This window comes from Cryptotermes secundus, unplaced genomic scaffold, assembly GCF_002891405.2.
Source record: "Cryptotermes secundus unplaced genomic scaffold, Csec_1.0 scaffold1823, whole genome shotgun sequence".
In the NCBI taxonomy this organism is placed as follows: domain Eukaryota; kingdom Metazoa; phylum Arthropoda; class Insecta; order Blattodea; family Kalotermitidae; genus Cryptotermes; species Cryptotermes secundus.
The window spans coordinates 226,219-239,660 of record NW_019720608.1 but is presented as its reverse complement, the minus strand read 5'-3'; the positions used below and the strand labels follow the sequence as shown (position 1 = coordinate 239,660).

At 42.2% G+C, this 13,442-nt stretch overlaps 1 protein-coding gene across 3 annotated transcripts in view; it reads left to right on the top strand.

Annotated features, from left to right (window-relative positions):
- Positions 1–3,829: 3,829 nt before the first annotated feature.
- The window catches only part of LOC111870746 (gastrula zinc finger protein XlCGF8.2DB), a 30,113-nt gene continuing 20,500 nt past the window's right edge, over positions 3,830–13,442 (top strand). Inside the window, exons 1-2 of one of the 3 annotated variants that reach the window (XM_033754009.1) lie at positions 3,830–3,901; positions 12,443–12,597. In XM_033754009.1, coding sequence (XP_033609900.1) covers positions 12,475–12,597 — 123 coding nt within the window. In that variant the 5' untranslated portion in view covers positions 3,830–3,901; positions 12,443–12,474. Of the gene's footprint in view, positions 3,902–12,442; positions 12,598–13,442 lie in introns of those variants that run through there. The other 2 variants (XM_033754017.1, XM_033754018.1) reach the window with 2 other exon arrangements.

Sequence of the window (13,442 nt, the reverse complement as noted above, 5' to 3'; positions counted from 1 at the left end):
AAGTGTCCAAATTTCAGCCCCATACAAAGTAATGCTCCAAATGTAGCATTTCACTAGTTTCTTTATCTAATTTAAGTCCAATTTGCTGGTAAAAAGATTCTTCTTCTTGCTAAATGCAGCTTTTGCCATGTCAATCCTAGATTTAATTTCACACGTACACCTTCCATCATCTGTTAACAATCTACTCAAATATTTAAAATATTTCACATTCTCCAGTTGCTTTTGGTCTATCTTTATTGTGACTGGGGGTGGTTGTCTCGAAATTTTCATTACTTTTGTTTTTTCCACATTCATTTCCATGCCATAGTACCTTCCATTATCGATTAGTCTATCAATCATACCCTGTAGCAGAGTTTCTTCCTAAGCCATTAATACAAGGTCATCTGCATTTTTCCGCTTCGGAAGGAGTCGACCACACACAAAGTTCAATCCATAATTCTTCCTAACCCCCTGGAAATTCCGACTACTTGTTTCGTGATCTTCTCTCTGAAAATCTAATATAGGTTTTCCCTGATCTTCCGTTCGCTTTCCAGATGCGATCGCTGTCCGCTCGTGGTTCCCTTCTTCTTCCTTAGACAAAGTAGCCGTAGTTGCTGTCTTAAGCCTCCGTCCGTTATGCCATTTTTGCATTCTTGTCCTTTACAGTGTCTATTTTCCTCTGTTCGTCCTTTCCGGGTTCTCGGTGCAATATCGTCTTTTCATTGTCCATGAAACACCCGTTCCCTGCGTCGTGCCACTTTTGCAATGCGACTCATACTCATTCCGGATAGCTGGACAATTTACTCCGAGATTCGCAATCGCCACGGGTCAGTTCCTTCGGCTCTCCACGACGCCTTGCAGCTAGGTGCAGCTCTCTGGGATAATGGTTCAGCCTCGTTGGGGTTAGTAATGAAAATTTCTCACGACTCCAAATTTTAGCAAGTCTACGTGAGTCCTAATATTATATCGCAGCATCCTTGTGCAGTGTACAGATCTGAATTTGCGTTTCACTTGTATGTCGTCTATGGGCAATTTCGCTTACTATTCAACCGTCGTTTTACTTTACTGTCACTACATGTTTCGGCCAACCGGCCATCTACAGGTGTACAGGTTTCTGTGAATAAGGAATCTGCTGTCAACTGTAAAGCTGTTCTGTTTCATCTGTTCAGAAGTATTCAACAGAACAAAAAATTACTTTTGAAATGATTTATGATTTTTTACATTTCTTTTACGGAATGAGGAAACAAATTCCGCCATATGAGAATCTACTTTATTTTCCATGTTACAAAAATTTCCGACAATACCTGCACCGTAACATGGAGCAAGTTAGACAAGACAGGTAAGCGTTATGTACTCGGGGGTGTTATGGAAATAAAAAAGTCACTTTTGGTTTTATAAATTCCACTGATATGTAGAGAACACGGATATGAATTCAATGACATACACTTTTGCACAAGGTCACTTAAGGTCACAAACGAAAAATAACAAAACTCCGTCTTCTATGCCTCCTTTTTCTAATTTCACGATTGGTTGTTAATTTTATTCTAAAAAGTTCTGCTACTGATGTTCGAAGTTATAACCCTCAGCAGCTATAATCCATTTCAACTGTTTTACGAAAGTCTTGATATACTTAAGATTGCAAAATACCGTATTTACGCATGTATAGGCCGCGTGCGTGTATAGGCCGCAGCACAATTTTCAGACAGAAATTATAGAAAAAATAATTTTCTTGGAATATTATTTCAGGAGTAGAACACTCTGTATTACTAATTATGAATATAATTCTTTTTAAATTAAGTGTGATTTCGAATATTTCGAATATAAGCCGCACCCCAGTTTTCCTCTTGAATTTTTGGCAAAAAATGTGCGGCCTATACATGCGTAAATACGGTAAGTGCCTGAACTCTTGCAATGAATATTCCAGTTTTATGTGTGTCCGTCTGGCCTTATAGGACACCTCGAAAGCCCGTGTGCAGGATTTCATGTCATCGGACATTTGAATTTCATAATGAAGCTTATTTACGAATTAAGAGTTAGGGTGCAATTGAGAAAATGTAAACCGCAGTTTACACGAAAAACCTTATTCGTTTTTGTAGATATTTTTGTTATTGCTAGTGGGGTGGGACCAAGTCCCTTGTACTGCGGCCACTTCTGGCCTATTGTACCAGCCCCAGATGATAGTTGAGGGTGATTGTGGAGCAATTGGTGGAATGAAGATTGGCAGGGGAAACCGAAGTAATCTGAGAAAACCTGTCGCACTGCTACTTTGTCCACCACAAATCCCACTTGACCAGAACCGTTTTCGAACATGGGCAGCCGCGTTGGGAAGCCAGTGTCTAACCTATTGAGTTCTGGCGCGGCCCTTCCTTTAGGTAACTTGAATGTAACTCGATTAAGTATTTTTCAGAGCCATCATGGCTTCCCCCATCCCTTCTTCAGCGGGGCAAGGTGGAAGCTGTTACGGCTGAAGTCGGGGTAGGTCGAATTGGGTGATGTCTGACACAAAGGAAGGCAAGTAAATAAAATACGCCTAATGAATGGACGAATTTATGTACGTAATAAGCTAATAAAAATATTGTCACGTGTATTAGTGACTAATAACGCGGGGTTTATTTACTCCTTATACGCACACCAGTAAATACACGTAATCACAGCGCTATCGCTGTTACACACACACACACCAAATCCTCTCCTGGGACCACAACTAAAATACAGGTTTCACAACATTCTCATTGAATAGCACACCACATATTATACATGAATGAAGTCCTCTAATCACGCCAGATCTTCACACCACGAACTTTCCGTAGATATCTGACACCGAGTACTCAGAACTCTGCCACTTAAAACAAGACTCTTGTATTTTTAACTGCTGTTATATAGCCTCCGCATCGACCACGCACGGAAACACAGTCCTATTATTGCATACGGAAAACAATATGGAAAACACGTCATGTGATTGCTACCTCGCCAGTCCATTTGCGCGCTGAGTGTTGCCTAACAACAAGCTATAAATATTCGTCCTAATGTTGAGTGCGCTTATGAGAGGAAGGAATGGAACACAGAAGGAAGTAAGGAGTGGTGGGACATGAAACGATACACGAAGTTAAAGAGGTTGATGTTAAAATCTGTAAGGGGTATAGTACCCATTCAATTGAGCAAAACAGGTCCCCGACAACAAGTTTCCAGGAATAAGTGCCTTCTCAGATATGGGCTAGTGAGTGTCCAGATGGGCGCCTTAGATGATGGAATATTAGGACAACTTGTCTTTCCTAGCAGACTATCAGGTGCAGTGCATCGTCTTTGTTATGTGAGTGACTTACCTGTTACTCTTGTAACGTACCTTGGGGACAGAAGAGGATATTCTCATTTGACGGAGAGCGCTCTAGATCGAATTAAGTTGAGGAACTGTTTTGGAACAGACTGTGGACCTGTCTTCTTGACATATTACTGTTGAATGACTCTTGTAACGTGTGCCACTTCACAACAATCAGATATGTCCATCCTTGATAGGACACCACCTCATTTTCTCTACATTGTCAGACACCAACACAGCCAGACTTTCCTTGAAGAGTGGTATAATGCTGAGGTCCGGACCATTGTCTTCCACGATTCTATAATCTCTGTTTTCTGTAATTTGGTTGGGGACACAGGAAGTGTTCTGTGTACTCAATCTCGAACAGTGACGATCAGTGACTTCAATTTATCACAGCAACGAGCACAGAATGCCTGTCAGGGGATTGGAGTGAAGCTGGTTTCATCGGGCACAATGCGCAAATAGGTGCGCCAAAGAGCTGAAAGTCGTTTTGAAATGCATGGGATCTACATGCAGAACCGCCTGTAGGGATCAGAAGAACAACGCCCATATCTGAGTAGACACTGGTTCGTGGACACATTAGACTGGGAATATTCCCTCATTTTAGTGAGTATTTTACATTCTTAAAGCATTTAATTGTTTTTAACAATCTGTATATATGGCTATATTACGACTTTTAACCCCGTAGAAAATGTGCGTTTTTGGTAAAGGAAATATTATAGGTTTTATATGATTCTCAGGAGAAGCTACGATTATTTGCCTAAACATTATTAAACGGACTGTTTCGTAATTGAGAAACATTTTGTAGCCGTGAAACAGGACGTAAATTTTTAATTCTCATTCGCTCAACAGAAAATTAAGATTCCTCGGTCCTTGTTCACAATATTTCATTTACGTGGACCAATGATTGAAGCGAACAATCGCTCTTCATATTGAAAGGGTTTAACATTCTATATGTATGTAATTTCCTATAGATAATATATCCCCGCTCTATTTTATTTTCATTGGTGACCGGTGAGACAGGAATGCCTGCTTCCATGTTTATTATGTTAGATATCCTCGCGCCAGTCCATGTAACTGTGACTCGTGTTTACAAATTCCTGCAAATTTTACTGGCAGACGGCGAAGCCTGCTTTTCCTCCAGAAATATTGTACTTCCATCAAAACTGACACTGCGTTAAATGTAACTTGCAGATATTATCATAGGCTGGTCTCCGTACAGGCAATGCTGTTCATAATGATGTTCAGACTTTATTTAGATATACAATTTGATATATTTTTGCCTACATTCCTCATTTGCAAAATTGAAAGAGGCATTTGAATTCCCCTTGTTGTCTTTGTGTCTGTGTCTTTTATAACAACTTCTATTTTGCTGCTTGCATGTTGCCGTCGTTACGTGTTTACTAAGCCGTAGCCTAGCGAGTGCCGTCTCTTCAGACTACATGTCCCGTTGGATTCGAAATTTGTTAGACAAGTGGTTCATATGCAGTCCGTGACCTGTCAGATATATTATTCTATATGTAAGGTAAGGTAGAGTTGTCCCTGAGCTTAACCAAATAAGCACTACGCCATGAAGGCGTATGGGGGTGTGGATGTATAGATCTGTATATTGTCACGTGTTGGGTATGTCACGCGACAAATAACTTTACGTGGGCCTTGGATTTAGCGAACCTTTATTGGACACTCACTCTTACTATTATTATCTCTTGCAATATCACGTGACTTCTGGCCCAATACTCCAATGCGACGTCTAAACTATCCTTGGCTGTGGTTGGATCTCAACTGGCGGCGGCTATCCCAAGATTTACTTCTTGCTGTCTTCTGTCTCTGTAGCTCTCGGCTTACGTAAGTGTTCTGCGGACTGGATGTCAGACACCATTCCTCGCTGTTTCATTACTACTGTTCCCTGTTACGTAACGGGTGCAACGAACCCTCTGTAGTTCACTTATGGGGACAAGTGTTCGTTGCTTTTGCATTGTCTACGCAACGGTTAGCTGTTCTTTGCGTTAACATGGAAGAGCCTATTCCAAATTCACGTGTTCGGCAATCCGTTGCCTCGGGAACGCTCTTCGCAACGGTCTGTTTGTATTTTAATTGTCGCTGTTGGAACTCGATAATTTCCACTGTAGCCGTTGCGCGGCGATGGACGTAAGGTAACGCGTCACAATATCCTTAAACTCGGCATTAGTTAGAGTGGCCAGAGTCAAGCCCCGGCCGCTTTACTCCCGGGGAGAGAGCTACAAGTACACATTGTATATGAGGATGGGTGGAACCCAGAGCCGTTCTAGACGACACGGAGAAGTGAAAATTCTTGACATTAACGAGACACGAACTCCGACCTCTAGGTCGTCCATTTCGTAGCCAGTCGCTACACCCTATATTTTGCCATGCCATTCAAAATAACAAAGACAGCAAAACTGTCTCTTCACTAGCGGGAGTGACAGCTGCCAGTGTTTGCATTGGAGATTTTATTTGTTGATTATTCTAAAACACGACTCGTCACTACACTTAATTATAGCGCCAACGCCGATCATTTTTTTAAAATAACAACAGCACTCGTTAAGGCTTTTCAGTCTACTGTGTCTTCACCAGTCTTTCCATGGTCTGATCAGTGCCTCATGGAGGGTTAGTTTAATTCTGGCGCTTAAACGCTCACTTCTGAATAGAGAGTACTTTCTAATAAATGTTCTGAAGGCATCGGCTTCAATAATTTCTATGTGCAGTCTCCAGGTAATCCTCTTATCGAAGATTACACCCATTATTTTACATGATTGACGAAGGGGATATTCAGTTCATTTAATGTAACATGAGCCTCAGGGGACCTCAGTCTATATGAACTCTAGTCAAAGTCACATTGCGACTGACGGTCAGTCAGTCTGTCTGTCTTTGTGCCTTTGTGTCATGACCAGATTTTTTTTCTTTATATGAAAGTTACTGTCCTGTTCATTTGGGGCGCCCTCTCTGACAAGAGGTCGGGTCTGTCATTTGTCAGTCATAGTCTATGTTAGTAAGTCCATTGTCAGTATTTACATATATTTACAATTTAATTTTAATTCCTATTTCTATGTACAATATATACAAGGCCTCTGTCAATCCAGGCTCAGTACTGCAGATTTTGCCCTATTTCTAGTAGTATTCGCTACCACGGCAGTCTAGTCACTTGAACGTTCGTATGCCCGGCCGCCGCCAAGTTTAAGCCTCTTATATTTTCTGTGTCGGGCTTCACTTTGTCCGATGTTGCGAACATTCTCATTTTCATGATTTTGTATGCCTTCTGCTTGTTTCCTGCATAATTTTGTTATAAAGTCATATACATACGGGATTTTAAATGCCATGTGCAAATCGCGGACCGGTGTGCGTCTTGAAAAATTGCCAGTGGTTCGGAGAACCTTGTTTTGCAGGCGCTGCAATTTCACTAGATGAGTGTCTGCCGCGAATTCCCAGGCGGGACTAGCTTAAGTCATTACTGATCTAATGAGAGCTTTGTGGAGGGTCAGTTTAATGTTAGCGTTCAATTGCTCACTTTTGAATAGGGAATATACCCTAATGACTGTTTTGAAGGCCTTGGCTTCGATCATTTCTATGTGCAATCTCCATGTAACTCTCTTATCGAAGATTACACCTAGATATTTTGCACTATTTACAAATGGAACATTTTGTCCATTTAAAGTGAGACAAGACTCAGGCGGTCGACGACTACGAGAGAAATAGACCCCCGAGTCTTATCTTCATTAATTTTAATATTCCAGCACCCACACCAGGTCTCCATTGAGCTGAGACCGCGCTGGAATTTTCTAACAATAAAACCCTCCTTGCGATCTGTCGCATACAGACAGGTGTCGTCCGCAAAGAGTGCCATGTGGACACCATGTGTTTGCGGGGCATCATTTATGTACAAATTGAAAAGGGTAGGGGAGAGGACTGAGCCTTGTGGCACCCCTGCTTGCATTTCCCTTGGGGTTGAAATTTGGCCTTCGACCGAAACCCTGAATTTACGCTGAGAAACAAAGGACCCAATAAGTTTGGTCAAACTGTTCGAGAATTCCAATTTTGATCACTTATACAGCAAGCCTGAGTGCCACGTGGTATCAAAGGCTTTTTCGATGTCCAAGAACACTGCAGCCGGAGACATTTTATTGTTGAAATTAAGTGTCACGTGGTCCGCCAGCCTCATACATTGCAATGCCGTGCTGTGACGTGCACGAAAACCAAACTGAATTGCGTTGAGCAGGCCGCTTTCTTCAATATGTTTACTGAGGAATTTCAAAATTACTTTTTCGAATAGTTTTCCTGTCGTGGACAGGAGGCTGATCGGACGTAAATTTTTAGGGAATTTTGGGTCTTTACCGGGTTTGGGTAAAGTTATTACTTTTGCTTCCTTAGAAGAATTTGGAAAATGAGAGAGCCGAAAACAATGATTAAATAAATGAGTTAGGTGAACCAATGGTCGCCTTGGAAGTTGCCTCAGGCATTCATTTGGAATGCCGTCACTTCCACAGGCCTTTCTCAATTTCAAGGAATTTATCAATTTTTGTACGTCACATGGTCTGGTCCTCTGAGGGGGCTTGTCGTCTATGGTTTCGAGCAGAGCTTGAACTCTAGCCTCCACTCGCCGTTCATGGGTATCGTCACACAGATTGTGCGGCGTGAACTGATTTGCCAAACAATCAGCAATTGCATTGGCTTTTTCGAATGGGTAAAATTTAATGCCTGCAGCACCATGAATAGCAGTTGGTGCCCTTGGTCCATCCCTCTTTAGGAGCGATTTTGCAATTGGCCATATACCCTGAGGTGTGAGATCAGAGTTACCTATTTTTGTTTCCCACCGTTCAAGTGCCTTTTTTCCGGGTCATTCGCCTCATTGACTTTGTGACCCAATTTAGTGCCGTCTTACACGCTGGATCCCTGGTTTCTTGCCACAACTTTTGTAGCCTCTGCTTATGTTTTAACAGGCGACCTAGGAGATCGTTGTTTATGTCCGAAAGTGTAACTATTCTTATGGACAACCTATATGCCGAAGCAATAGAGCTTTATCGGCTTCTACCCCAGAGTAATTTATATTTTAGGCGAGGCTTTGAAACCGCTCCAAATCTGTGAATTTCTCAATAGGTTCCAAAAGGTTCCTAATTTTAACATGATCCAGTATGTGGAATACTACTGGTATGTGATCTGAATCCAAAATATCGGAGACGATGACATCTGACATTCTGATATTTTTGTGGACCACAATATCCAGCACGTCACCATTTCCCGCAGGGGAATAATGAGTGGGGCACTGTGGTGCTGAGATTTCGAAATCAGTCATATCAAATAAATCCACGAGTTTCAAGCCTGAGGGTTTTGAAAATTTTCTATTCCAAAATGGATGCTTAGCATTCAAATCACCTGCTAAAATAGACTTACGTCTAAAGCTTAAGACCTCTGCGATGTCAGCATCACTCCAGGCCCTGCCTGGGGATTTATAAACAGCTGTAAGCAGTACTTCACTGTTACCAATTGGTATGCAGACCCCTGTCGCTTCTACTGAAATAAGGGGTGGTAGGTCTACATGGTTGTGGGGAATGCCTTTTCTTACTGAAACGGCAGTTCGCCTTTTCTGCCCGAGTGGCGGTCGGTTCTATAAATGTGGTAATTTGGAAGAAAGAAACTCTCAAGAGGTTTCAGTTGTGTCTCTGAAAACAGGGCCACATCTATGCGTAGGTCTTGCAGCTGTTCACTGAGCTCATAGCGCTGCCTCCAAATGTCGTTCGCATTAAATGCTATGATTTTGAGTCGCCTATGAACTCTAGTGGCCATTTTGTTTCATGAGATTTAACACAATTTTTTGTAATGGCCATTATTTTGTCCTCTTCAGACACTGCGCCATTGATCTCTGTCATGATCTGCTGTACTGCAGTCACAGCTCTCAAGATATTGTCGAGAGATTGACTATTTGCATGAGGAGCCTGAGCTGACTGACCTGTTTCTTTCTGCAGTGCAGGGGCCGGTAAATTTTGTTGTTTTGTTACTGTAGGGCAAGCCATTGGAGCGGGGTTTGCCTGTGGTGGTTGATGTTCTGCGTTGCCCCGTAGTGCCGCCACGAAGGACGCGCCTTGTGTGACGATGTTCGATGAGAACACCCTCTCCGTAGCAGTTTTCGGCGTTCTGTTCGCCTTCCTTTTTTGCAACTCTTCCCTGGTGTGTCTGCAACCCCGATAGTTGGCTGGATGTGGCTTGTCACCCTCTGCCAACCGGCAGTTGCAGCATGTTGGGGTGGAAGCTGGGTTTCCTTTCTCTGGGCATTCCTTATGCAGGTGGCCGCCTCCGCACCACAAACAGCGTGGAGTTTGTTTACAATTGGCCCAGACGTGGCCAAACTGTTGACAGTTATGACATTGCGTAAGTCCAGTCTGAGCTCTATACGTCTCCACCTTGATTGATATGTGGCAAAGGCTTGGCAGATTGAATATTTCCTGTGATTTTGCCGTCCTCGGCAAGGTTATCAGGAACAAGGGAAGGTTCCTGGTTATTGCTTCTTCAGATTGGGATCGACGGGTTGTCGTCATTTGCTTGACGCTAACAACATCGAAGCCCAGGTTTTCCAGACCTTCTGAAATGTCCTCTGCAGGGGTATTGATGGGGAGGTGTCGGATTACTGCCTTAACAGGCTTCTGGGATTTGGGGAAGAAGGAATAATAGGCTAGGTTATTGTTGGTGAAATGTGACTTGATGGCTTCGAAATCCGCCATGCCTTTCGTAACGACTCTGGTTCCGTTTCTTGTGCTACGGAACTCGAAGTCGTCCTTGACTACACTTTTCAGCTTCTTCTGCAACTGTATGAGATTCGTGGTTGATGTCGATATTATTGGAGGCGGCCTACCTCCTTTGCCAGAGACTTTCTCCTCGGGTGTGGCGGCCTCTGCACTAGTGCTGTCAGTTTCCATTGATATTTTCAGGGGGGCGAAGAAGTTGCGGGTGGCAACCTCTTTAGGGGGTGTAATTTCAGCGGCTATCACTTTTTTCTTCGAGGTCGGGCGGCCTCATTGGTACCGTGCCGCCGGACTGCTTTGAAGCCGTCCTCCTGGTTTGAAGGGGATTCGGTTTCCTCAGACTGAGCAGTTTGACTGCTCGCCTTCTGCACGGCCCTTAACTTCAGTAAGGCGACTGTGTATGTGCCATACATGGCACTAAACAGGGTCTTCCGTGTTAGAACCTGGCAGTAGTTCTGGCCATTTTCGTCCGCCTCGCTGACGATGGATGACCACTTTTCACTGTCACCTATCGAAGCTGGAGTGCTCCCTGCCACGTCCTCGATGTCGCGGAGTATTTGGAGGAGCTGTTTCAGCAGCGCATCTGCGTCGGGAAACTCATCTGCCAGCTGTGATTCTAGTGTCTGACGCTTCGTGGTTCAATGTGCCCGGTATCCCGGCACTGGAATGGCGGCCATATTTTGCTCCACTGTTTTTGTCTAGTGTTCACTCACTTCAGTTTTTGAAGAACCACTATCAACAATGAACATAAATAGTAATCCGATGCCGCAGATTCCACTCTTCACTGTTCAGCTATAATCGATGTGAGCACACACCTAAGTGCCAATAATCTCGACCCACAGTCTCACAGACAAAGCAGTGGACAAACACTTGAACTAAGGAATCAACGAAATTACTCTCACTGACTCAACTCAGTCTTTCACTCTCTAATCCAACTCTCACTGTACGCCGGTCTATATCTTCTGACTGACTAATTTAACTCCCCACTCGCTCCGCCAACTCTGTGAACTCTAGCTCCAGTTATTATCCTTATAATATTTCAGGACGAACAGCATAGAAAACACCGTTTACAACAGTTTGTCTATTGATACGCGCGGACTCTTTACCGTGGGAAACTGATTGTTTGCGAAGGCGTTATTCAGTAACGGGTCTATATGCTCCAGTATATTATAATAGTCGCTCGAAGTAGTAGCCCTCAATATCAGTACAGTGTTGCTGTAATGAGTGAATGATTCAGAAATATTTCAGGTGAAATAATGTACTGCCCATCCCGTATTTTTACGTGACTATGTTCAGAACAATAGAAAATCTTCTGCTGCTAATTCAAATCCGTGGTTTCTAAACGATATGTACGGCAGCAGTTCCGAAATGAACACCCCGTGAGATGTTAATAAAATAAGTAGAATATGAAAATGTATTATATACAAAAATTATGTAAATACTTCTCAACGTAGTTAGCGATGGAATCCTTCCAAGCGCACTATGGCCCTGCGGTCGACTCAGCCTCTATCAGGGCCATATTGCGGCTGAAAGGATTATGTAAATTGAAAGAAATCCAATGAAAATTAACAAAATATATAGAAAATATGTCCCCAGAATTGCAGTATTTGTTCTGCACTCTAATGGTTCATTGGGATGTGTGGGTGACCGATGAAAGTTGCATGTAACGTAGATTTTTAATTTTGTTGATGTTTCGAATTTTTATTCGTATATACAATTATACAGTAGAAGAAAGGTAAAGCTGTCTCTGTGTTTAATTAATCAAGCAGTAAACCATGAATGTACATGTGGGAATGGAGGTATATCTCCACCGTTCTTCAAATCTGCACTAAATGGAGACGAGTGATTAGCTCCAAGACCTGGCCTATTTACCCCCATGTAAATATCCCCCTCTTCCAAGTAGACGAGGGTCTCTGTGGGTCTCAGGCCCGGTCTGGAAGCTGTGGAATGGAGATAATATATGCTCCTGTCGGGGATAGCACCCAGGGTAACCAGCCCGCAGTTTTCTCTATAGACACAGAGCTATTCCGGTTGAACTTAAGTTCAAATTTGTCTTCGGGAAATAGCTTCTTTTCAACATTTAAGTCCTCAACGGCTATTTTCTCATATATCTTGTGATAAGGCTGGGAAATTGGCCTATGAAAAGCAGTTAATTTTTACTAACTGAGTTTCAGTGCAACGCAAAAGAACCTGTTGAAAAATGTATTCATATATAAATACGCATTGCAATTGCATAATTTGTAATTAATTTAAAAGCACGGGAATTGACAATGACAGGGGTGCAAAATTTTCCATTAATGTATTGGAATTTCATATCAAATTTTAATAATTCATTTTCTGACATCAGAGTGATGTATTTGGTGTGTCAGTGTCTAAACTTTATGTGTGCTCGCCACAGAACAACAGAAGCAGAAGAATAACAAGAGAAGAATGGCAAGTGAAGAAGTACGCCTTGAGAGATTGCGAAGGACGTTGCATTTCTTAGCAACTCGAGTCCCAAAAGTAATTCTGACACGAGTTGACTGGACATTTCCTGCTTTGAGGAATCAGGCTGTAAGTGTTGTGTGACCAATTATAAATTAATAGCACAAACTCTTTTTGTTGTCTGTTACAACCGAAATTTCAAAACACTTAGGCACATTAGATATTCGCTTCAATTTAAGACCCATCCAAAAATTTGTTCCGCTAATATCCAGTCTCTTTTTACTTTCGCATTTCTCTCTTTGTGTTCTACGAGGTTACGTTCCTAAAGGTTTCAGTACAAATATACGCTATGTATTTTTTCCCCCAGTTCCAAATTACACGTGCAGTCTTCTTCTTAAAGAAGCAACGCTTTTCAGTAGCAACTAAATTGTAGAGAGAGGGGCAGTTATATTATTAATTAATATCAATTAATAAAAACCAGACTAATAATCACAGGATAAGAATTTTTAAGTATGAAGGCAAACCAAGATTTTAGCAAATGTACAGGTATATGTGACTACGCCTTTGATTTAATGACGTTAAATCCCAGATTTCTGCAAATTTACAAGAACAAGTGACTATGCCTTTTGCTTTAATGCCGTCTATATGCAACTTCGTTTACTATTCAACCGTCTTTTTTTTACACTATATCTTATTGTGTAAAAAAAATAGTGTAATACACTATATCTTATCCTGTGTGTTTGCTTCATAGACTGGCAGAAGGCATTTGACCATGTAAACTGGACCAAATTAATGCAGATCCTAAAAGAAACAGGTATCGATTGGCGTGAAAAATTGATTAGCAAATTGTACATGGATCAGAAAGTTAGAGTACGACTGGACAGAGGGGAGAGAGGAAGTGTGCAGATTGGAAGAGGAGTTCGACAAGGATGCTGTTTATCACCAATTCTGTTCAACTTGTACAGCGAATGCCT